Genomic DNA, 26,459 nt, shown 5'->3' with positions numbered 1-26,459 from the left:
TAATTTAAATTAAATTTAAATAGAAGTTTAATTCTATTTCTAAATGTCCACATAGTCTTAACACTGTTGATTTATGAATTTTTCTCTCCTCTAGCATCTAGCTCAGAGGCTGATACCTCCTAGCTATTCCACAAATGACTGGGGAATGAATGAATAATGTGCATGCAGAGTTGAACCAAATGGAACTGGTATTCTTCAAGGTTCCACGGGCAATTCTACGTAGGAGAGATACATACCACTCTCTAGAAACTGGGTTCATAAGTGACAATGTTCTAGACCAAGGAGGGTGGTAGGAGAGCCAAGTTTCATGGTGAACCAATTCATGGTTGTCAACATGCACTTGGATTTTGAACTTCTTCAGGGCTCTTAGCTACATCAGTGGTTCTCAACTGGGGGCAATTTTGTCCCTAAGAAACTCTTGATGACATCTGGAGACATTTTTGGCTGAGACATTTTTATTGGGGAGATGCTATTGGCACTTGGTGGGTAGTGACTGGGGATCAGGCAGAGAAACCCTGAGCTGCCATACCAGCTCTGGCCCTTATTCATCAGTCCTGGAACATACCTAGAATTTCTATGTTTGTGTATTGTCCCCTGAAAATGCAGCCAATGCACAATATTCCTGAGCTTATCAACCTTATTTTCACTGGAATCTCCTCACTCAGGATCCCAGCCAACTCCATCTGATCTTCCTGCCACAGTCAGTGTGAGGAGCTGAGAAATATTCAAATATTTGAGGAAGAGTCTTTCTGAGAAACTGCACAGTGTGCTGGTGGGAAGTTCAGCTGTCCCTGGGGCTAGCAGTTCTTCCAACAGAAGGCTCGCTCGTGAGGCTGGTTCTTGAGAAACTGCAGGAGAATGAAAATATCTGCCTACTTCTCAGGAAGACATCATCAGAAAGGATGGGTAGCCCCAGATCAGGAAGGACCAGCCCTATGGATGAAGGTGCCTTCAGCTTTCTCCTACAGGCTTATGTGGGAGCAATGAGGGCTGCTCAAGGATTCCCCCCAGTCTCTGGGTGTCAGGAAGGGAAACACAGGGAATCCTTGCCGCTCTTCTTAACCCCAAGACAGAGTTGAGGTCAGTTTTATCTGGGAGGCATCTGGGCATGTGTTGATACTTTCACAAGAAGAGTAGAGGATCAGAACCATAGACAAGTAGTTCTGTTCTGTCCTGGCTGCTTGGATGCCTCTGACCATGGGCAAGTCACCCAACTGCTGTGTCATTCAGTTTCTTCCTCTGTAAAATGAGTACATTACAGGGTTGTTGTAAAACTCCAATGAAGTCATAGATGGGGACCGTGCTCTAGAACTGACCAGGTCCCATACAAATGTTGTTATTCAAGTCCTTATCCACCAGATTTTAGGCTCATTTTTACCCTGATGAATATGTGGTTAAGTATGAGCAATCCCAGTGGGGCAAGCCAGGGGACTGTTGGCAGGATCAGGGCTCAAGTTCTGGAAGTCTGAGGTCGAGGAAAAGAAACTGCCTCTTTCTGTAGACACTCAGGCACACGGATGTGATGAATAAGAGATGGGTGAGGGTGAAACAATGAGATTCAGACCCACATGCGTTTTCCCACATGGAGTATGAAGCAGACTGAAAATTTAGGGCAGTAATAAGTAAAATTTTACAGTGGTGGGCTTTTGATGGCTCCAGATGTGAAGGTTAATAATAGGAAAGCTGAAGCAAGAGGATCATCCAAGCCAGGGCGCTCAAACACTAACTTCACAGGAATTATCTGTTTTTGACATCATGCAACAAATGTTAAATGAGTGCCTGTGGTTTGCATTAAATTGTGCCCCCAGGGAGATATATTGAAGCCCTAGCCCCAATTACCTACTAAGGTGACCTTATTTGGAAATAAGATTTTGTGGATGTAGTTAGTTAAAATGAGGTCAAACTGCATTAGGGTGGGCCCTAAACCCAACAACCGGTGTCCTTAGAAGAAGGTCCTTAGAAGAAGGTCTTCCATAGTGAAGAGCCAGACGCATAGACACACGTGATGACAGAGGCAGAGCTTGGAGTGATGCATCTGCAAACCACAAGTGCCACAGATTGCCAGCAGCCATCAGAAGCTGGTAGAGAGGCATGCAGGAGATTCTCCCTCAGAGCCTCAGGAAGGAACCAACCCTACTGACACCTTGATTTGGGATGTTTCCCCTCCAAAACTGTGAGACAACACATTTCTGTGGCTTAAGCCACCAAGCGTGTGGTAATTCATCATGGCGTCCCTAGGAAAATAAAATAGCTTATCGTGAGCTGACAGAGGACAAACAGGAACCAGCTTCCGCCCTGGGGCAGAGTCCCTGAAAGGGCAGCATCGTGGGGAAGAGCTAGTATGAGAGTAACTGATCCCACAGAGGCGGAGGGGGGTGGCCAGACAGCATTATTACTATGCTTCCTGCTGGGCAGAACAGGAGGCCAGCTCTTGGTGAGTGCCCTTCTATCTGCCAGGCAAGCTGCTCTCAGAGAGGGAGAGAAGGTTTCATGTGACAAGCCTTGTTCTTTTTCAAACCACATGCATAATTACTTGGAACTCTATTTTCTTTACGGTTTGTGCAAATGGATTTTGTGGTGATTTTTTATTTTCCAGGCATTTTGGCAGCTCTGAGGGGGGAAATAAAAGAACCTCTTAATGCCAGCATGTGTCACTGGGGACGATGAAGTGCTGAAAGAAGAGAAATATCCTTAATTAAAGCAGAAAAAACAGAGGTTACCTGGGTCTCTAAAATACTACAGCGCTGGCTGTCCAATTCCTGGGGCCTTTCTTTGCCTCTTCGGGGATGTACCTTATTCTGTTGGATAAATTCTTCCAGTCTTAAAACCTAAAATGGAAGAAAAGAAACGCTTGGTAATGGAAACAAAGTCCCATCTCCTGATGGGGTCATTAATCTGGGAAACCATTCTCCTGGGTCAATCAGTTCTGGGAACAGTGCTCCATTAGACAAATTCCAAATGTGCTTCTGGAAAGGGCATTTCTAATTGGCAAGTTGCTTCGTCTTCCTGGAATAGATGAGCCTATACTTCCTTTTAAATTATTTATATAAATACACCTATACTAGAGCTGCAGGGTGGTTTTCACTGGCTTTCATACCATTCCTGGAAGGTCACTCTATTTCTTTTTTTAAAAAGTTAGTTGGTAAAGAAAAGGAACAGTATTTAAGAATTATACCAATAAGGGGTACCTGGGAGGCTCAGTTGGTTAAGCGGCCAACTCTTGAATTCGGCTCAGGTCATCTTACTGTTCGTGAGATCAATCCCCATGTCGGGCTCTGTGCTGACAGCACAGAGCCTGCGTGGGATTCTCTCTTTCGTCTCTCCCCCTCCCCTGCTCTTTCTCTCAAAACAAATATTAAAAAAAGAATTATACCAATAAAATGAAACAGTGGCTAGAAGGTGCTATTAAATTGTAGAGCCTTAATTATGATGATTATTATTAACCAATTAAGTGTAGAGTCTCAATTAAACAGACTGGCTTCTCTGCTCTAGACTTTGGGAAGAACAAGGCTTAGAACCATACAGGAAACTCAGATGTTGCTAACAAATCTTTGTAGGAAAGCTAGTGCTCCTCAGGCATCATGCCAGGTATGAGGAGATAAGGGAGAGGGACAGAGTGAGAGCAAGATGGTAAGAGAATAAAATATAGCCCACGCTTTCTAGGAGTTGTCATCTTATGGAGGAGGCAGATACACGTTTATAATCACAGCAACATTCAGAAGACAAACTAATAATAGTACCTTTGATGCTGAGTTTGCTCTGTGCCAGGAACAGACCTAAGCATTTGACAGTATAAACTCCTCTAACCCTCACAACAATTACTGTGAGACACATACTACTGCAGAGAATTTACAGCAATAAACTCTGCCGAGGGGAGTCCAGGGCAACTTTATGGGCACTGAAGGATGAATAGGAGTCCATCTGTGGCCAGGGTGAGAAAGGACATTCCAGGTGGTAGGAATAGTAGGTACAATGGCAGAGGGAAGGTAGGATGTGTGTGAGAATTGGAGGAAAGTTCCATGTCAGGGGCTCAGCATGAAGGAGTGGATGGGAGAAAACAGAGTCCTGGGGGGTAGTGGTGGAGAGTTAGGTTAGGCCCAAATTATGAAAAACATGGCGATTAAAAGATTTGGGAGAAGGAGGAGTGGGGCCTTGAGCATATCTGGGGTTTAGAATGCTAGTTCTGGAATTAGCCAGCCTAGGGAGAAGGTAGAGGCAGGGAGATACAGGCCAAGACTTTCAAGACTCCAGGCAACATCACAGAAGAAGAAGATTATGCAACTACTTACACTACATCTTGCTAAGGCTTATGAAATACTCAAATGAGTTCTATGCACTTGTTCACACAATGTCTATAAGAGGTAAAGAAAAACAGAGCCTAGGTGAGCCATCCTGGGGGGCTGATAAAGACAGGGGAGGGGGACTGAGAGCCTTCAGTGGTAGGACACACAGGACTTGACAGCTGAGTGGATGTGAGGGTGGGCAGGGCAGGGACTGTAGGTGAGGACAGAGGAGCAGGAGAGGAGGAGGTCAGGGCTGACGCTTCCATTTCTCGCTTTGGTAAGCGGGTGAATAGATGATGTCGCCACCAAGGCTGTGGAAGGAATGGAGGGTGACGGGCAGGCACTTTGTCAAGGTCAGCCTCTGGGTCACACCAGCCATCTGCAGATACTCATGTCCTGAGTGATCCTGGGGCATCAGAGACACGGCATACTGTGCTGCACATAGTGTTAGCATAACGGTTAAGAGTGGGGTCTTCAGAGCCGCATAACCTGGGTTGGAATCTGAGACCCACTACTCATTACCTGTGTGACTTTGAGGAAGTGACTTACCATCTCTGTGCCTCAGTTAACTCATCCGTAAACCACAGATCACAACAGCACCTACTGTGTGGCAGTTGTGAGGACTAAAAGTTCATATATGGAAACTGCTCAGGCAGTAGCTGAACTAGAGCAAGCACTTGACGAAACTCACTCTTGTCATTTTTTGAGGGGTTCTGAGGGGCATTCGGGGAAATCATCAGGTGGTGACCCCAGGGTCCCATGTCAGAAGGATAACTGGGCTGAAGCCTCCCTAAGTTCTGCAGCACAGAGTAGTCCAGATCCGGTGTAAAGATTGGCAGTATAACTCAGAAGGGAGGGAGAGAGGAGTGAGAGCGAAACGGGCATCTTTGCTGTGCAGCCACCTGGGGCTGAGGTGGAACCAAAGCCTCTGGAGCAGAGACTTCCCACCAGGACCTCTCCTCCAGAGCCCCTGATATATCAAGTTCAAGGCTTGGCACGTTCACCTTTTAGAAAAATGATAACTTGTGACATAGAAAAACCGAATGTGTTTTTCTCCCTTCATCACTCAGCTGAAGGGAGAACACCACAGACACCGCTGCAGGCCCCTGAGCTTCTCCCTGATCCACCACCCCCTCTCCCTTCTAGAAATAACCACCAGTTCAGGTTTTCTTCTCTCACCATGCATGTCTCCAGACTGAACTCCATTAGAGGTATCCTTAAACAATCCAGACTATTTTGCACACGGCTTCTATATTCTCAAAACCCCCCCTAGGAGGTCCTAGTGCTCGATCAGGGCTGAGGAACCAATTTCATGGGCTCCTGAGGGGATGGTGGACTCAGGGCTCATCTGGAATGTGTGAAGGAGGACAGGGGAAGTAAGGAAACCTCTTTACATTTTTTGAGGGCCTAATTAGGCTCAAGAACAAAGCCGGGGGGCACCTGGGTGGCTCAGTCAGTTAAACATCCGACTCCTGATTTCGACTCAGGTCACGATCTCACAGTTTGTGAGATTGAGCCTCACGTGGGGCTCTGTGCTGACACAATGGAGCCTGCTTGGGGTTCTCTCTCTCCCTCTCTCTCTCTTCCCTTCCCCTGCTCATGCTCTCTCTTTCTCTCAAAATAAATAAACATTAAAAAAAAAAAAGAATGAAGCCTGTTTCCAGGCCCTCCCAAGAGTTCTTCCCCCACCATAACAGGGTCAACAGGTCTTTTAAACTTTGACTTGGTTTCTGGGTGGTCTGGGTAGGTGGACTTCCCTACCAAGCAAACTGTGATGTTCAGCTGGTCTACAGGCATTCTCTACCCCTTTCTCCCTTCCCTGCCTCCACTCTCGCTTCCCAGGCTGGTCACGTGATGCAGACATTACCAGTGGGAGGAAGAGTCAGTGGGAGCCCTCTGTGGAGGCTGGTGGTTTCCTGATGAAGTAGACAGGCCTGGTCTTCACTTCCTCTCCCCATTTCTTGGTGTAAATTTGGGCTCAACAATGAAGCAGTGACAGTCATTTTCCCAGTCTGGGGGAATCTGAGCTAATTTCTCCATTAGACATAGAAGGCACAGGGCCTAGGGCCCACAATACTTTTAGGGGCCACGACAATGCTTTAATTTCTTTTAAAGTCAGAAGGTAAAAATACAGCTTGGCTATATTCATCTTCATACCAATGTAGTCATAAAATATGCTTTTTGATATTTTTTCCAGTAGAGGAAGGAGCCCATGAAGGCAAAGCACCTAATACTCCTGAAAGTGAGAACAGAGCCCAGGAGGAGGCAGGACTATGGGAATCTCAGATGTACCAGGCCTGATATAATTTAGCCACAGAATCAACCCCAGAAGCCTCCTGCCTCCTTCTTTTATGTGAGACATTAAACGCCTCTTTGTTAAGCCTCCATAAATCAGGCTCTCTGTTACTTGCAGCTAAATTTATGCCTCCTGAGACATATTTCTTGTCAGGATGAAGTCCTTTCCTTTCTGCTGAGGATGCTGAACATACAGAAGTTGGGCCAGTTTTCTGAGATTCCTGGCATCTCAGTTAACCAAGACTCCCACCCAGAACCATCACTCCCAAGCACTGCATTAATTCAGGATTTACCTCGAGCAGAGAATTCTGGAGCTTCACATTTAGGGCTGCTTTCTCTTCTTCCAGCTGCTTGATCTCATTTTCTGATTTCTTCTTCACTTCCTCCAACTGTGCTTCTACTTCCTAAATGATGATTAGTAGAGTTATCCACACAAGTCACGAATGCATGGACAGGACATGTACCTATTCACACCCTGCTCTATTCCCAAAAGAGTTCAAAGAAGCTTACAATAAAGGTCACAGGATGCAAAATCAATACATAGAAATATGTTGCATTTCTATACACTAATAGTGAAGCAGCAGAAAGAGAAATTCAGAAAACAATCCCATTTACAATTGTACCCCACAAAATAAAATACCTAGGTATGAATTTTACCAATGAGATGGAAGTCCTGTACTCTGAAAACTATAAAACACTAATGAAAGAAATTGAGGATGACAGAAACAAATGTAAAGATATTCCATGCTCATGAATTTGGAGAACCAATATTGCTGAAATGTCAATACTACCCAAAGCAATCTACATATTTAATGCAATCTCTATCAAAATACTGACAGCATTTTTTTCAAAACTAGAACAAATAATCCTAAAATTTGCATGGAGCCATGAAAGACCGCAAATGGCCAAAGTAATCTTGAAAAAGAAAAAGAAAACTGGAGGTATCACAACCCCAGATTCCAAGATATACTAGAAAGCTGTAGTAATCAAAACAGTATGGTACTGGCACAAAACAGAATAGACAGGCCGGAAATAAACCCAGAATTGTATGGTCAACTAATCCTTGACAAAGGAGGCAAGAATGTGCAATGGGAAAAAAGACCATCTCTTCAACAAATGGAGTTGGAAAAACTGTACATCTAGATGCAAAAGACTGAAACTGGACCACTTTCTTATACCATACACAAAAATAAATTCAAAATGGATTAAAGACCTAAGTGTGAGACCTGAAGCCATAAATATCCTAGAAGAAAACACAGGCAGTAATTTCTCTGACATCTACTGTAGCAACATTTTTCTAGATATGTCTCCTGAGGCAAGGGAAACAAAAGCAAAATAAACTACTGGTATTAAATCAAAGCAAAAAGCTACTGGAGCACCTGGGTGGCTCAGCTGGTTGAGTGTCTAACTTCAGCTCAGGTCATGATCTCATGGTTTGTGAGTTTGAGTCCCATGTTGGGCTCTTGGCTGACAGCTCAGAGCCTGGAACCTGCTTCAGATTCTGTATCTCCCTCTCTCTGCCCCTCCCCCACTCATGCTCTGTCTCTCTGTCTCAAAAATAAATAAACATTAAAAAATTTCAAAACAAAAACAAAAAGCTATTGCACAGCAAAGGAAACAATCAACAAAACTAAAAGATAACCTACTGAATGGGAGAAGACATTTGCAAATGACATATCTAATAAAGAGTTAGTATCCAAAATATATAAAGAACATACAACTCAACACCAAAAACACCCCCAAATAATCTATTTAAAAAATGGGAAGAAGAGGGGTGCCTGGGTGGCTCAGTGGGTTGACCATCCAACGTCAGCTCAGGTCATGATCTTGTGTTTGTGGGTTTGAGCTCTGCATTGCACTCTGTGCTGACAGCTCAGAGCCTGGAGCCTGCTTTGGATTCTGTGTCTCCCTCTCTCTCTGCCCCTACCCTGCTCGTCCTCTGTCTCTCAAAAAATAAAACAAAATGTTAAAAAAAATTTTAAATGGGAAGAAGAGGGGCAGCTGGGTGGCTCAGTTGGTTAAGCATCTGACTTTGGCTCAAGTCATGATCTCATGGTTAGTGAGTTAGAGCCCCACGTCGGGCTCTGCACTGACAGCTCAGAGCCTGGAGCCTGCTTGGGATTCTGTGTCTCTCTCTCTATCTCTGCACCTCCCCTGCATGTGCTCTCTCTCAAAAATAAATAAATAAACTTTAAAAAAATGAGAAGACTGGGGCGCCTGGGTGGCACAGTCGGTTAAGCGTCCGACTTCAGCCAGGTCACGATCTCGCGGTCCGTGAGTTCGAGCCCCGCGTCAGGCTCTGGGCTGATGGCTCGGAGCCTGGAGCCTGTTTCCGATTCTGTGTCTCCCTCTCTCTCTGCCCCTCCCCCGTTCATGCTCTGTCTCTCTCTGTCCCAAAAATAAATAAAAAACGTTGAAAAAAAATTTAAAAAAAAAAAAAAAATGAGAAGACATGAACAAATATTTCTCCAAAGATGACACACAGATGACTGACAGACACATGAAAAGATGCTCAGCATCACTCATCATCAGGGAAATGCAGATCAAAACCACAATGAGATACCACCTCATACCTGTCAGAATGATTTAAAAAATGCACAAGAAACAACAAGTGTTGCTGAAGATGTGGGGAAAAAATGAACCCTTGTGTACTGTTGGTGGGAATGCAAACTGGTGTGGCCACTGTGGAAAACAGTATGGACGTGCATCAAAAAAATTAAAAATAGAATTGCCATATGATCTAGTAATTCCACCTAGGTATTTAGCCAAAGAGTAAAAAAACACCAATTCAAATGGATACATGCACCCCTATGTTTATTGCAACATTAATTAAAAGATCCAAAATGGGGCACCTGGGTGGCTCAGTTAGTTAAGCGTTTGACTCTTGGTTTAGGGTCAGGTCATGATCTCACAGTTTCATGGGTTTGAGTCCCACATTAGGCTCTGCTCTGACAGCATGGAGCCTGCTTGGGATTCTCTGTCTCCCCCTCTCTCCGACTCTCCCCCACTTGTCTCTCTGTCTCTCAAAAATAAATAAATAAACTTAAAAAATAGCCAAATTATGGAAGCATCCATGTGTCCATTAATAGTTGAATGGATAAAGAAGATGTGCTGTGTATATATATATATATATATATATATATATATATATAACTCAGCCATAAAAAAGAATGAAATCTTGCCATTTGCTGCAATATTGATGGATCTAGAGAGTATAATATTAAGTGAAATAAGTCAGAATGGCCATGACTTCACTCATATGTGGAATTTAAGAAACAAAACAAATATACAAAAAAAAAAAAGAGAGAGAGAGAGAGAGAGAGAGAGAGAGAGAGAGACAAACCAAAAAACAGACTCTTAACTATAGAGAACAAACTGATGGTTACCAGAGGAGGTGGGTAGGGGGATGGGTGAAATAGGTGAAGGAGATTAAGACTACATTTATTATGATAAGCACCGAGTAATGTATAGAATTGCTGAATTACTATATTGTATCCTGAAACTAATACAACACTGTATGTTAACTATATTGGAATTAAAATTTTTTTTAATAATTCATTTTTAAAAAGTTGCTGGGATGAGCAAGTCCAGAGTCAGCAGCATTTTATATAAACCATTACTTCACTCCTGGCACCAATTTAATTTTGTACCTCAGCTCAGCTTTTAATATTACTTAAAGGAAATAACTGCAAAGTTATTAAATATCTACTTCAAGTTAAAAAAAAGAAACTTAATCATAAAATACTTCAGGAAAATAGAAATTAGAGATACATACGCAGGTCAAAAGAAAACAAATGTGAAGATCATACCCAAAATCTGACCTATATTGGAGAGGGCATGGTAGACACCCAGGTTTAAGTTTTGTAGTGTCAAATGAGAAAAGAGGAATGCTCATTGACACAACTCTCAGTGTTCCATAAGTCAAGAAGCCAACTACATTCTCAGATGCAGGGAAATATTAAAATCAGAACAAAGTCTTCCTGTGGTCTTCTCAATAGCTTCCATACTTTAGTCAAAATGATGAGGCTCACAGGGTTGCTTCCTCCACAGTTTCTCACCATAGACTGACAACCTCACATAGAAGATCCAGGTAGAGGAACATTCTGGAGACCATGTGAGTGGAACAGCCTTTTATCTATGTGATCTGGAACACATTTCCTAACTTCTCTGTGACTCAGTGTGTTCCTTCCATGCCCAGCACAGTGCCAGCAGGTGAGGGGTGGATAAATAATTAGTGAGGGACCCATAAATAAGAAGTACTACTCTTATTCTGACAGATGCATAGTATTTCCAATTTAGCTTATTTTGAGGAAAAGGAGGAAATATTCTGTTCCTCTTAGCTGGTCTTTATAAGTAGAAAACAGATCATTCATTCAACAAATACTTACTGAAACCTACCATGTGCCAAGCACTGTTCTCAGAGCTGGGGATAAAAACAGATGAAACATTTGGACGCACCCCGCATGGGGCTCCACATCCACATAATATTTTATCTCTTTATCCCTCTTCCCCCTTTATTCTCTCTCTCTCTCTCTCTCTCCCACACACACACACTCAAAAAGAAAAAAAAAAAACGGATGAAACATCTACTCACCAGGAACTTACATTGGCATAAAAGAGACAGGCATCAAAGTCAATAGGCTCAACATAGTATACACTATGTTGTATGATGACAAGTGCCAAGGAGAAATAACAAAGCAGGAAAGGGGGCTATGGAAGGTCGAGGGGTTGGGTTCAGTTCACATAGGTTGGCCAAAGAAGTCCTCAGGAGAAACGACTCTGGAGTAAAGGCTTGTGTTAAGTGAGGAGGCTAACCAATGAGATGTCTTGGTGTGAGCCCTCCTGGACCTGCACAGACCCTGGCATGTTCTAAGCGCAGACAGGAGGCCACTTGGCTGGAATGGAATGACCGAAGGGGTGGGCAATGAGGTTAGAGGACACGGGGGAGACCACAGGAAGCTTCATACGTTGTGGTAGAGACAGACGAGTAAGATGAAGGCCAGCCAACAGCTGGAAAGTGGAGTGAGATGATTCAGCGTTAACACGGTCACTTGGTTTCTGTCTTGAGGGCAGACTGAAGGGGGGACGGGGCAAGCGGGGCAGCAGGCAGGCCAGCGTGGAGGCTGCTACAGTAACCAAGGCAGGAGCAGAAGGGGGCAGGACTGAGGCAGCAGCGTGGCTGGTGACGGGCATAGAACCATGGATGTTTTCTCAGTGTTCGCTGCAAGGACCTGCTGTAAAGGGAGGAGTCACGGACAACATCAGGGCTTCTAACCTGAGCGGGGTGGAGGAGGATGGTGCCACCATGAACACAGACAAGGAAGCAGGTTTACGGTCAGCAGGAGGAGCTCGGGGACCTGTTGAGTTTGAGACCTCTGTGAGAAGTCCTGTGTGCAGGTGGACACATGGGTCTGGAAATCAGGGGAGAGTTCTGGATTGCAGGTATGCATTTGGGAGTCAGCATACAGAACGTATTGCGCCATGTATTTGAATGAAAATGCTAGAGAGAGAATAAAAAGGAAAAGTAGGAGAGATTCAAGAACTGAGCCCTGGGACATTCAAGAATATCCCGTGAAGTTGAGGTTATAGTATCTGAGAGCTACCTGGAGTGTGGTTCTTGTATGCTGTCAATTGATTACAGACCTTTATGCTCTCATTGAGAGATGGCCATAGTGATACCAGCTGACATTTACCGAGTGCATGCCATCTGCTGCTCCTTTACACAAATAATCACTTTGATCCTTATGAAAACCCTATCAACTGGGTACCAGTGTTAATGGTCATTATATAATGAAGAAACGAAGCTCTAAGAGGTTAAGTGATTTGCCCAAGGTTGTGCAGCCAGTAAGTGGAGAAGTCAAAGGTGAACTCAGGGAAGGCTGGCCGCTTGGCTGCACTTCTTCCCCGCCATCCTAAGGGAAATGTGGCATGCAGCACAGGCAAACGCCTGACTTAAAGGCCATCCTACTTCTGCTACAGCAAAGCTGAGGGAGGTCCTGTGGGCAGGCCCCAGATGCTCCCCAAAGCAGGGTGAAGAAGCTGGAAGTCCAGTCTTCAGAAACTGGAGCCTTGTTCTGTTTCCAAGGAGTGTCAGCACTTGAGCTGACATATGGGAATGTGGAGAGGCAAAGGCTTATGTGATGGGGGATGACCTGGGGTTAAATGGAAACCTATCATTCATTCATTCAACCAACCAAAATTAACTGAATGTCTATTACAGGCCAAGTATTGAAGAGGCTAGAGATATAGTGACTCGTAAATGTTTAGCTGGCTTCCAACCAATCAATTTGATTTGTAGCATTTGTTAATTTCTGTGGCATAAGAACTCCTACTGTGGCCAATTTCAAGCTATTGCCATGATGTCACTGAACACAGAATTGGGAAAAGATGTAACAATTGTCTCTTAGGAGTCAGTACAAGTTGACTCTAACACACCACTGGAGGTAGTCGTGAACAGGGTATCCCAGTGGGGAAAACAAGTAGCAAATAGGTGATTACAATGAAGTGTAGTAACAGCCAAGCTAAGGTAGGTACAGAGGGGACCACGTACCAAACACTAGGCCAGGCAAGTGACAGCTTCTAGAAAGATCAATATTTAAACCAAGACCAATAGGATCAGCAAAAACGAGGCAAAATGAGACAGATGAATTTGGGAGTTGGTGGGGGAGTGTTCCCCATCAAGGAAGAGCTATGCATTAAGGCCAAGAAGGGAAAGGATTTGTCATGAATGAGGACCTAAAAGGCTGGAAGGCAGAATTAAACCGGGGAGAGGTGTGGGATGAAGCAAGAGAGTCAAACAGGAGTCCAGTGATGTAGGGTCTTAAAAAGCCACATTAAGGAATTTGAACTACACTGTGAAGACGATAGAGGGCCTTTGGAGAGTTTGAAACCAAGGCTGAGTTTTCAGAAGATCCCCCCTGGAATGGAGACTGGGTTCAAGGAAGTGGGAGAGGGGACACAGGGAGACCAGTCAGGAGATCATCGCATGGTCTGGCAGGAAATGGTGGGTGACTAGATCATTGTGCTACCACTGAGGATGGAAGGAAATGGAGATATTTCAGGGCCATCAAAGGAGTGGACGACATGGGCTTGATGACTGGCTGAATGTAATGCATGAAAGAGAAGTCATGTCTGACTCCTGGGTTTCTGACTCGGGCATCTAAAAAGATGCTGCTATTGATCACCTGGAGGACACACTTTGCACTTCCTGTGGGGCCAAGTCCAGGTCAGGCCAGTGGCCCTGGGGTCAGTCACTTAGAAGAAAAGAGGGAAGTGATTAGATTATAAGGTCACATGAGGTGGACACTTAGCATGCGTACAGTCTCTTCAGTGAATCTATGATCCCTCTTGCATGGCTTGTTGTTCGGAGAGATCACTTGCAAAAAATATATATATAAATTATCCTTTTGTCCCAAGAACCATCAGAAATAAAGCCATCCCCCCAGCAAAGTTTTTGTTTTCTTTCTTTTTTTTTTTTTTTTACTTCATTGATTAACTTCTCAGTCAGTGAAGCTTTTGTTGAAAAGTTTTGTTTAACATGCTTCCTGGTGCAGATACTCACTGACTTTGCCAAAGCATGTTCACTACAACGACAGTGTAGACTCCTGTGAGACAGATTCTTAGCAGAAAGCAATGGTTATTTCTAATTTTATGCAGCCCACCTTCCCAGGGTCCATGTAATCAATCACAGCTTCAGTTGTCGCCTTGACAAATGGACCTAAAGTGGAAAAAAATGTCCCCACAGATGGAAATAGCTGACTTCATTAATAATTTTTGGAGATATTTCAGTAAGCTTCATTTTAGGTGCTGAATAATGAGACTTACTGTCAGAAGATGAATGGTTCTGGGTTGCCTCCAGAACACAGATTGGAAAGAAAGCATCCCCATAGCCAGCTCAGGCCAAAGTGAACCTGAGGATTTCAGCAGGAAATTTTAACATCCTCCCAGCTAGGCAAAGAGGAAAAACAACTACCAGGATATGAACATGAGGAAAAAGGAGACTAGTGCTTTCAAATCTAAAAATTGCAGCTTCCTATCCATACCTAGAACAGGGTTCCATGAGCCATTAATTTACAGAATTCACAGAGCACTTCCAGAAACTCTGTTCTCACTGAACTCTCATGGTACGCAGGGAAAAAGCTTTAGTACATCCATTTCACATGGAAGAAATCCCATAAGGTAGAAGCAGGACTCACACCCATCTTCTGCTTCCTTGTCTAGATTGTCCACAATTACAGGTAATTTTTAAAAAAAAGACACAGGAAGGAGCCACTGTAATGGGAACAATAAATGAGCAACCACAGAAAATTACCAAACAGACCTTTCAACTGGGGTTTTAAAGGAAAACGTATTAACTGTTTTTCAGGAAGAAAAATTATGATTTGGAATGCACTTATAGTAAAGCCCATGAAAGAGTCAGTACAAAACCTAAGCCACCTAAGCCACCTAAGTGACCTAAGTCACTCTGAGCCACCATTAGCGATCACCATGACACCAATATTAATCAATACGTGGGGCATGTGGCTCTATAAAGGGTCACCCTTCAGTAGTAGGGCTGGAGCAGCACTAGCGTAAACCCTACTCTAAACTCATCCCAACAAAGCTTAAAAATAAGTCAGGAAAAATGGTAAATTTTCTGTTATATGCATTTGACCACAATGAAAAAAAAAATGTCTGGAAAAGATGCGGCCGATTCACAAGTAATTTAACTTCTCGGCTTGCCAAAACATTTAGCACTCATAAAAGGATGCTTTAAAAAATCCATACTTCCAACAAGTTAACATTCTTTTTTATTTATTTATTCATATTTGAGAGAGAGAGAGAGAGAGAGAGAGAGAGAGAGAGAGAATGCATGAATGGGGGAGGGGCAGAGAGAGACAGAGACAAGAGACAGAATTCGAAGCAGACTCCAGGTTCTGTGCTGTCAGCACTGAGCCCAATGTGGGGCTTGAACTCACAAGCCTTGAGATCATGACCTGAGTCAAAGTACGACCCTTAACCGACTGAGCCACCCAGGCGACCCAACAAGTTAACATTCTGAATGTCCAGCATCCAATTAAAAATTACTAATAGAGGCTGCAGGGGCCAGAAATGTAAAAGCTGGGGGGCGGCACACAGAGTCAGTAAGAGGGACACAAGGGTAAAAGCCGGCCACCTCGCTGTGCCAGCCCTGCTGCCCTGAGGAGCTGGGCTGGAAGGCAGGCAAGCGGGTACCTCCTCCATGTCTGTGTGAAGTCCCCAGAGCCTGGAAGGTGCCTACCATGTGTGACTGCGGGCCCCTTGGAGCTGTGGCTTCATCCCACCCAACCCCATCGTCCCTCTGTCTTGAGGCTCCATCTGGCCAGGAGCTGGGTGTCTCTATTTGCATTCAATTTAAGTTCACCCAACTACAGAGCAGGCCCGCACTGCGTCCAGGGGCGTACCCCGTCCTGTTCACTGGCACAGTGCTTTAAGGCATAGGTGCTAAATAAACATTTGTTCAAATATTACTCTCTACCACATAGCACTATATTGAGTTCGACTGTTTATTTAAATATAACCTGTCCTAAAGAACAATGCATTTGTTAGTGCAAAATACCTACTGGGCACCGACTAGATTGAGGGGTTCAGTCCCCGGGCCCACCAAGTTCACATTCTAGGAGATGGACTACAATCAAGCAAAGCAATCACAGTGGCTCTAAAAGCCAACTGGGGCCGGTGTGTGAGCTCAGGGGATGGAGAGACCGAGCTGGGCACTGGGCTAGTTTGTGGGGGGAGGTCCTCTATGTGGGGATTCTCAAGGGGTTCCCCAGGAGGCCCAGAAGCACGGAGATGGGGAAGATCACTTCAGGGGAGGTGGCCAGCAAAGGAGGGGGTGACACACAGGCCTGGGGGGGGGGGGCTCCCCAGGGTCAGGCAGAGTGAGAAGCATGTGCCCTGGAAGCTAGAAGTCCAAACATGGCCAGGCAGGATGCAGTGAATATACGTAGTCATTGCTCAGTCTCCTGGGGAAAGGACAACAGCCAGCAGCCAGGTGCACAGGAGCTCAGCTGGGGTGACAGATGCGCTGGGAGGAGGGAGGAGGGAGGACACTTTGGTTTGGGGCATGAGCAAGTGGGAGAATGGGGCCACCTGCTAACGGGGAGTCAGGGGGACTATCTCTGTGGATTTGTGCACCTTTGTCCCAAGGTGTTTCCTTCATTTTCACAGTGGAAAGCAGACGTCTACGAAGGCTTCTGCAGGTGCTGTGCTGCCATGCTCCCTTCGGGCTGACTGTCCTGTGACACCCGCAGAACTCTGTTCCCTTCTTAACGCTGCAGCTGCCCCCAAGCCACCCCCTCAGCCTGCCACCCTGCAGTCAGCACTCCGGCTGCAGTCCGGCTGAGGAGTGTGGCGTGAACAGGGTGAGCTCATCTTCAGTTTTCTCTCGTGGAATCGAAATGCCTGACTTTGAGAGTGTGGCTCGGGCCATCACCTACAATCAAAAAAAAAAACCCCACTTCCTTGCAGGAAAACTTCAGGGTTATTTTCAGTAAAAGAATTTCCCAAAGATACGTTTTCATTAGCCCTGAATGAATGTACTCCTCTGTCTGTGGGGCCAGACATGATGGGGTATGTAGGCAGGTGTTCTGGTTGTAGATGGATTTGGGTCGAACTGTCTGATCCTATGCCACCTGGGTTCTTCAGTTCAAGTGGAGAGGCTAGCCTTGGCCAACCTGAGCAAGAGGGAACCTGTCGGGAGGCAGGCTTTTGGAGGTCCCAGCTGGGGCCATGCCTCAGAATGGCCTTGGGTGGTTGCCTGGAGGGAAAACCCGCCATGAGACCCTTGGTCCTGGAGTTCACTTCTCTGAGAGAGTGTCCAGGGGAGTATGGGAGGACCTCAAGGCTGCCCCAAGCTGATGTGGAGGAAGGAGACACTGACCTTTGGGGTTTCCAGGTGGGCTGACCGCCACACTATTCTTCCTCTGTAGCTGTACTCTGATAATGGGAATGAGGGCAGAGGTCATCCTCAAGCCGGAAACTGGGGGGAGTAGGTGGGGAGGGGAATGTGTGTCTCACATCAGTGGAGCACACCAGCCCACCGGCAGAGCCAGCCAATCCATCCTGGGCTGGAAACCCGGTTAGGTTCCCTCTAGAGGGTGGGGAGTGGTGTTGGGTGGGATGAAGCCTAGGATGAGGACACTAGTAAGACAGGGCCTTTTTCCCTTTAATGTTTATTTATTTGTTTTGAGAGAGAGAGAGAGAGAAAGAACATTAGCATGGCAGGGTAGAGAGAGAGTGAGAGAGAAACCCATGCCTGCGCGACACTGCCAGCTGGGGCTGGATCTCACGAATAGGAAGATCATGACCTGAGCTGAAACCGAGAGTCGAATGTTCAACCAACTAAGCCACCCAGGCACCGCAAGACAGGGCCTTTTTGATTTAAGTCTTGAGCAAGTCCAACATCAATACCAACCATCCCAGTAAGCCCATCCCTACTGATTTCGACCAGCATACACCAAATTGACCAAATGCACTTGACACACAGAAACAGGCATCTCCTGAGGACTCCCCATTTCCAACCAGAGTTTTGATCACTACACGGTTCTGATCCATCCTTAGGGGTAAATTCAGCAAACAGCATGTTTTTAGTTGTCATGTGTCCTCATTGTTGCCTGCAGGGAAGAATGCCACGATGGTGTGACTTTCCACGCAGTTTGTCCTCTATTTCCCAGTTGTGTCTGGCCAGACTGAGCGGCTGTAGCTCTGCCTGGGCCTCAACGTGCTCCCTCTGGTTTGGGCACATGTCTGGGGCTGCACTTGCTAGCCACACTTCTGTAGACCCACTATCTGCTGACACACCAGATTTAAGAAGATCCAGGGTCTCATAACAACACCCAAAATATCCAGGATATGATTAAGAATACTCATCATACCAAGGACCAGGAAAATGTCATCTTGTACAAGTCAGACAATCCAAAGATGCCCAACACCAAAATGACATAGGTGTTGGGATTACCTGATGTATTGTAAAGTAGCCATCATGCAAATGCTTCAACTGGCAATCACAAACATGCTTGAAACAAAAGAACAATGATAGGTCTCAGCAAAGAAACAAAAGATACAAAGAAGAACTATCTTGAAAATTTAGAACTGAAAAAATACAATAACTGAAATTTTAAAAATACCATAAATAGGCTCAATAGCAGAAAGGAGAGGAATCTAGAAGAGAGTCATAAATTTGAAGACAGAGTAACAGAAATTACTTCATCTGAACAAGAGAGATAAAATGACTGGAAAAAAAGGAAAAAAAGAACAGAACCTGTGAAAATGTAGCAAAAACTCTAACATTTGCCGAATTGGAATCCAAGAATGAGAAAAGAAAAAAAGTGGGAATGAAAAAGTATTTCAAGAAAAAATGGATGATAATCTCCCAAATTTGCCAAAAGATATAAACCTAAAGATTCAAGAAACTGAGAAAAACCCAAACAGGATAAACCCAAAGAAATTCACACGAAGACACATGTTCCAGACTAAATTGTGTCCTCTCCCATATTCACATATTGCAGTCCTAAACCTCTGTGAATTTGTGGAGGTAGTACTTGGACAGGTAATTAGGTGGAGATTAGGTCATGAAGGTAGGACCTTTATGATGGAATTAGCACCGTTATAAAAGACATCAGAGGGGTGCCTGGGTGGCTCAGTTGGTTAAGCATCTGACTTTGGCTCAGGTCATGATCTCATGGTTCCTGAGTTCCAGCCCCACATCAGGCTCTGTGCTAACAGCTCAGAGCCTGGAGCCTGCTTCAGATTCTTTGTCTCCCTCTCTCTCCCCCTCCCCCACTCACACTCTGTCTCTCTCTCTCTCTCTCGAAAATAAAATAAACATTAAAAACATAAATAATTATTTAAAATTATTTATTTGAAGTTCATATAAATCCTGAAACTCATGTCATCTCCCATTCTGGGAGGTGACCCCCAATCCACCCCAGCTCCTTTTCCATGTCCTTCAGGGTGGGCATGTGCAGGGACATTACCCCTTTGAAAATGTTGCCTGCAAGGCAAATGCTCCCAGGAAGCCATGCATGTTGCTGATGAAGCTCTCCGGCTCATGGACATCAGCCTGCCTCTGACCCCACTGGTTGCCCTGTTCTTGTGAGGCTGGAGCACCTCTCCTTAGCCTGGAGAAGCTCAGCTGATGACTTCTCCATGCTCAGGGCCTGGGTTCCCTCTGGAACTTGCTCTCAGCCCCCTCTGCATCTCATGCCCCTGTCCAGGGAGACCTGGCTCTCTGGCAAGGTGTTCTTTAAATTGTGTCCTTCTTGTGACATCCAGTGACAAAGCAGATTTCTCAATGTTTGGTTTTCTTCTTCACACATTAAGAGTAAATCTTTTAGCTCAGACACTTTCTGAAGGATTTATTCCTCTGCCTCCTTATATTGAAAGCTTCTTTCATAAATTCAAACTTTCTGTCAAATGCTGTCAAAGATTTATCCATACACTTCATTTCCATGGAAAACTCTTCCAGCTTTCAGTCTATCTCGTTTAAGGCATGGTATCTTTTGCTCCCTCTGAAGACAACTCCCCAGAAGATGAAGGCTCCTCAAATGAAGTGCCATCAGGATACCAGGCTGAAGTTGGTCCTGGGCCAGAGGTCTGACTGTGGGGACTGCAGTCTGAGTGGTTTCAAGCACTCGTCAGGCCTCAGCCTCGAGCCACAGCTGAGTGACATTTGGGAGCAAGCTTCCAGCAGAGAGAGGAACCTCTACCTTCGCAGACAGCCTCTATCCTGGCTCCTCCACTAAAAGACAGATGTTCTGGGGACTCATTTTCCCTGCACTAAGCTCTCAGTCAGCCGGATATGCAGGGGAATCTTTGGCCCTATGCTGAGTTGGCTGGAATTCCTGGTTTGTCAAGTGTCTGGAAGACTCATTCACCCTTTGCTGAGCTGGGGTGGCAGGGCTCCCAGTTGGTGAGGTGCCCAGGCAACTCCTTTGTCCTGTGGTGAGCTGGGTCAGAGGGCTCCCACTTTGGAGGGTTTGCATTCAGCCAGTGGTCCAGGGGACTCATTTGTCCTGTGCTGAGCGGGTTTGGAGAATTCCTGGTCGGCCAGGTATCCATGGGCCTCATTTTCCCTGTGTTGAGCCAAGTCAAAAGTCTCCCAGTCATGCGGGTATACAGGGGCTCACTGCCCTGAACTGAGCCAGGGAGTCAGAAGGCTCCCAAACAGGAGTGTCTGTGAGACTCACTTGTTCTGTACCAAACTAGGTCAGTGTGCTCATGGTTGTCCCGGTGTTCCAGGGACTCATTTGCCCTCCTCTAATTGGTAGGAGAGCTTCTGGTCCTCAGTGTGTTTGGTAAACTTGTTTGCACTGTGCTGAGCTGAGTGAGATGGAGGGCTCCCACTTGGTCAGATGTCTGGGGAATTCATTTGCCCCATTCCAAGTGGGGTCAGAGTATTCCTGGTCCAAGAGCACCTAGTCAGCCTACTGTCCCGGGGACCCCTTTGCCCTGTGCTAAGGTGGTTCAGAGAAATCCCCACAAGCCAGGGGGCAGTAGGGACATGATTGCCTTGTGCTAATGTGGGTCAGAAAGCTTGTAGTTGGTAGTGTCTGGGGGATTCGTTCACACTGTGCTGATGAGGGTCAGTTGGCTCTTGGTCGAAGGGCTCCTGGCTGGGCCAGCTGGAAGACCTGATTGTTCTGTGTTCTGTTGAGTAGGAGGGCTCCCGGTTGGCCCAGTATTCAGGCAACTTGTTTGCCCCATGCTGAGCTTGGTCAGAAGGTTTGTGGTATGTGGGTCTTTAGTGACCCCACTATCCTGGGGACTGGTTAGCCATATGCTGAGTTGGTTCAGAGAATTCCATTGGCTGGGAATCCAGGGGCCTTGCTTGCCTTGTGCTGACCTGGATTAAAGGGCTTGCCATCAGCCAGGTTTCCAGGGGATTAGTCTGCCCTGTGCTGAACGGGGTCGGTGGGCTCCCAGTGGGCCCAGCGTCTGGGGGACTCCACTGTCTGTGCTAACTTAGTTCAGAAGATTCTCTATTAGCCAGGGATCTGGGGGACTCATTTGTCTTGAGCTGACCTGGGTCAGAAAGCTTGTGGTCAGATGGAGGTCCGGGGAATTAGTTCACCCTGTGATGCACTGAGTTGGGGGGCTCCTCTCCCGGATGGCCTGGTGTTTGGTGGACTCAGTTGCCCTGTGCTCTGTTGAGTTGGAGGGCTCTTGGTTGGCCCAGTGTTCAGGCAATTTGTTTGCCCCATGCTAAGCTGGGTCAGGGGCCTTTTGGTACAACGGTGCCCAGTGGTTCCACTGTCCTGGGAACTCATTAGCCCTATGTGGAGTTGGTTCAGAGAATTCCCTAGAAGATGAGGGCCCAGGAGACTTCTTTGCTTTGTGCTGATCTGGGTCAAAGGGCTTGCCATCAGCCACGTGTCCAGAGTATTTGTTTACCCTGTGCTGAACTGGGTCAGTGGGTTCCAGGTCATCCTGGCGTCTAGGAGACTCTACTGCCTTGTGCTACACTGGTTCAGAGAATTACCCATTGGCCAATGGACTGGGGGACGCCTTTGCCTTGTGCTGATCTGAGTCAGAAAGCTAGTGGTTGGCTGAATGCCTAGGGGATTAGTTCACCCTTCAATTAGTTGGTTCAGATGGCTCCTGGTTGGCCTGGTGTCTGGTAGACTCAATTGCCCTGTGCTCTGCTGGTTGGAGAACTCCCAGTTGGCCCAGTGTCCAAGCAACTTTTTGACACATGCTGAGCTGAGTCAGAGGGCTTTGGGTACAAGGACGCACAGTAGGCCCACTGTCCCTGGGAATGATTAGCTCCGTGCTAAGTTGGTTAGGAGAACCCATTGGCCAGGGATCTGGCTGACTGGTTCACCTTGGGCTGATCTGGGTCAGAAAGTATTGGTCAGCCAGATGTCTGGAGGGTTAGTTCACCCTGTGATAAGCTAGGTCCCAGGGCTCCTGGATGGCCTGGTGTCTGGCAGACTCAATTGCCCTGTGCTCTTCTGGGTTGAGAGCCAGCTGGAAGGCTCCCGGATGGCCCAGCGTCCAGGCAAATCATCTGTACCATGCTGAGCTGGGTCAGAGGGCTTGTGGTATGTGGGTGCCCAGTGGGCACACTATCCTAGGGACTCATTAGCCTTATGCTGAGTTGATTGGGAGAATTCCTTGTTGGCTGGGTGTCCAGGGGAATTGCTTGCCTTGTACTGATCTAGGTCAAAGGGCTTGCCATCAGCCAGGTATCCAGGGGATTAGTTTGCTCTGTGCTAAACTGGGTCGGTGGGTTCCTGGTGGGCCCAGTGTCTGGGGTACTCCATTGCCCCATGCTAAGTTGGTTCAGAGAATTCCACATTGGCTGGGGGTCTGGGAAACTTTATTGCCTTGTGCTGATGAAGGTCAGTTGGCTCCTGGTGGCAGGGCTTCTGGTTGGCCCAGCTGGAAGACTGGATTTCCCTGTAGTCTTGATTCAGAGAGCTCCCAACTAGAGGGTTCCTGGTCAGCCTAGAGTCCTGGAGACTTGTTGGCTCCATGCTGAGTTGGGTTAGAGAAGTCCTCACAAGCCATCTTTCTGGGAGAGTCTCTTATCCTGCACTGTGGTCTGGTGTGCTCGCACTTGGTCATGTATCTAGAGGACTAGTTTGTGCTGACCCTTGACAGAAGACTCCATGTCAGTAGAATGTCCAGGGTACCCTCAGGACATGCCCCCAGCTTCCTCATGTTGAGCCAGGTTATGACCCCAGAGCACTGGAGAGGCTCTGCCTGGCTGGGTAAGGGTCTGTTGTACTCTGATTCTCACAACCCCCTACCCTTCTGCCAAATGGGCCAGAGTAACTGGGTGTTCTGGCCAGCCCTGCAGTGGGGCCTGGATCCAGGTGGGGCCCAGTGCTGGTATAAGAACTCATGCAACCCCAGAGGGGCAGAAGGGTAGAAGCAAACATGAAGGTGGAGTGCAGAGCGTGGGTGAGAGGCTGGGATGGGATCAGTGGGGGGTGGCGAACCCTGAATAGGAGGAGCTGTGACCCAGGAGCCCTCTCTCCAGTGCAGCCTTGGGTCAGTGCTGGGCCTTTCCAACAATCAGGGTTCATCCCAACACCTCCTGAGGGCACCACTGTGCCCCAGCCAATCACCAGGGGGCTCTCAGCTTGGTCTTGCTCATGCAGCCAATCACCAGGCAGCTCAACTGGCCAATCACTAGATGGCTCTCGCCGTGGCCCACCTGCTGTCATCACCTGGCCTCCATGTTTTTAAAGGAAAATATGTAAACTTGCTTGGAGAAGAAACATTACTGTTTTTGGAATCTATCTATAAAGTTCATGGTGCGGCAACAACAGTCAACCAGTACAAAGTCAAAAATGTCAGCAATCACAATAACACCAGTATTAATCAATACATGAGGTATTAGACCCCATGAAGGTCACACTTCAGTAGTAAAGCTAAAGTGGCACCAGCCCAAATGCTACTCTACACTCATCCTAACCAAGTTTAAAAATAAATCTCAGGGGTGCCTGGGTGGCTCAGTCGGTTAAGCGTCCGACTTCAGCTCAGGTCACGATCTCACGGTCCGTGAGTTCGAGCCCCGCGTCGGGCTCTGGGCTGATGGCTCAGAGCCTGGAGCCTGCTTCCGATTCTGTGTCTCCCTCTCTCTCTGCTCCTCCCCCGTTCATGCTCTGTCTCTCTCTGTCTCAAAAATAAATAAACGTTAAAATAAATAAATAAATAAATAAATAAATCTCAAAAGTGGTACCTTTTAACACAATAAAAAGAATAAGTCTGGAAAAGATGAAGCTGAGTCACAAGTAATTTAACCACTTGCCAAAACAAAATGCACTCCTAAAAGGGTGATAACAAAATGCAGTCTTTCAATAAGTTAACACTCTTAATGTCCAGCATCCCAATAAGACATTACTAAATATCCACAGAAGCACGAAAATGGGACTTGTAACCAGGAGAAAAATCAATCATAGAGAAAAAAAACCCAAAATAACAGATGAGAATGCTAAAAGAGCAATTACACTCATGCCGAAGAACTTAAAGGAAGACATAAGCATAATGAGGAGAAAGGGAAACCATACTGGAAGACCAAATGGAATTTCAAGAGCTGAAAAATATGATATTGTAAATGAAAAGATATACCAAATAGGCTTTAAAAAATTGCATAATATACAAAAACAAAATGAGTGTACTTAAAAGATACAGCTACGAAAGCTATCCAAACTGAAGCACAGAGAGCCAAGGAGACCAAAAATAAATGAACAGAAAATAAATAAATAAATAAATGAACAAAGCTTCAGTGACTTGTGGGACAATATTGGAAGGAGGGTGAAGCAGAAGAGATAATGGCATTAAAATTTCCAAACTGGAAAAAACTATAAACCCACAGGTCCAGGACATTCCATGAATCCCAAGCAGAAAAACATACATATAAAATATCATACATGGCATACCATAATCAAGGTGTGGAAACCAGTGACAAAGAGAAACTCTTAAAAGCAGTCAGAGAACAAAAAGACATATTATGAATAGGGGGAATATGAGAAGGAGGACTGCCAAGGTTTCTTGCATTTGAAGAAAATGCAAACCAAAAAACGTCAAATGACATTTTTAAAGTTCTGAAAGGAAAAAAAAAACTTAGCATTCTGTATCCAGCAAAAATAAAGGCAAAAAAAGACATTTTCAGACATACAAAAGCAGAATTTGCCGTGAGTGGACTTACACCACAAGAAATGCTTCAGGTCAAAGCAACAAAGACTGTAGAAATGGGAAATGAAAAAGAATAAGTATAATATTATAATTTAAAAATAAAATATGCAAGGAATATTTTTTTCTTATTGAAAACTGTCCTCTAAAAAATAATGGACTTTTGGGGCCCCTGAGTGGCTCAGTCTGTTGAGCATCCACTCTTCATTTTGGCTCGGGTCATGATCTCACAGTTCATGAGTTCCAGCCCCTGTCCAGCTCTGTGCTGACAGCAAGCAGCCTACTTGAGATTCTCTCTCTTTTCTTCTCTTTCTGCCCCTCCCTGGTTCATGTGCTCTTTCTCTCTCTCTCTCTCAAACTAAATAAATAAACTTCAAAAAAATAATTGACTTTTTAAGGAAACATAAAAGCAATATACTGTCTCGTTTGTAACATGTCTAAATTAGAATGTATGACAACAATTACACAAAGGTCAGGAAGGGATAAATGGAAATACATTGTTGTGAGGTTTGTACAGCGAAGTTATATATGTGAAATAAAATAACATTTGGCACCAGACAGGGATAAATTAAAGACGTATGTTGGAAATCGTAGAGCAACCACTAGAGCAGCCCCCAACCCCTGAAGAAAAAAAGGAAAAATAGCTAATGAGCCATTAGTGGAGATAAAAGAGGGAATACAAAAAATAAATTCGATGAATCAAAAATAAACAGAAAAAGAAGTAAAAAAGAGAAAGAAAACAGATATGACAAATACAAAAACAGCAAGATAGTAGACTTAGTGATAATTATATTCAATGTAAATGGTCTAAATGCCCCTCAAAAAAAAGGGGGTGGGGTAAAAAGCATAACGCCCCTCTCCCAAACCAGAAGAGAAACACAATTTATTTCTATGTGATTCATTTCCCAAATGGATTCATGCCCCCTGATTAAAGCCAAAATGGGATTTGTGCAGTCAGTCAGGCTTCGCTGACAGGTTACCAGGGCAACCTGTAGCTCTGGGAGCTATGGTTCCTTCCACTGACTGTGACTCTGGATAGAAAAAGCAGTCAGCTATTTGTCTGAGGATCGGGTTTGCGTGACCACTAGCAGCTCATGGGGAGGAAAATGCTCTCCAAACAGCTGCCTCCTGCTCAGCGCAGGGGTGGGAACCAGGGGTTCTGGACTTGGGCTATCAGATTTTTTAAAAATTTTTTTAAAGTTTTATTTTTTGAGAGAG

General features: G+C 45.6%; 1 protein-coding gene across 1 annotated transcript in view; it reads right to left on the bottom strand.

The window, feature by feature from the left end:
- Positions 1 to 26,459, bottom strand: part of FAM184B (family with sequence similarity 184 member B) — a 151,671-nt gene that overhangs the window by 44,139 nt on the left and 81,073 nt on the right. The window contains exons 6-7 of the mRNA XM_058723003.1: positions 6,872 to 6,982; positions 2,721 to 2,828 (exon numbers count right to left, since the gene is read on the bottom strand). Of these exons, the coding sequence (XP_058578986.1) occupies positions 2,721 to 2,828; positions 6,872 to 6,982 (219 nt within the window). The remainder of the gene's footprint in view (positions 1 to 2,720; positions 2,829 to 6,871; positions 6,983 to 26,459) is intronic.

The sequence above is a fragment of the Neofelis nebulosa genome, chromosome 3, assembly GCF_028018385.1.
Source record: "Neofelis nebulosa isolate mNeoNeb1 chromosome 3, mNeoNeb1.pri, whole genome shotgun sequence".
Classification (NCBI taxonomy): domain Eukaryota; kingdom Metazoa; phylum Chordata; class Mammalia; order Carnivora; family Felidae; genus Neofelis; species Neofelis nebulosa.
The sequence above is the reverse complement of the archived record's forward strand: the minus strand, read 5'-3'. Positions and strand labels throughout refer to the sequence as shown.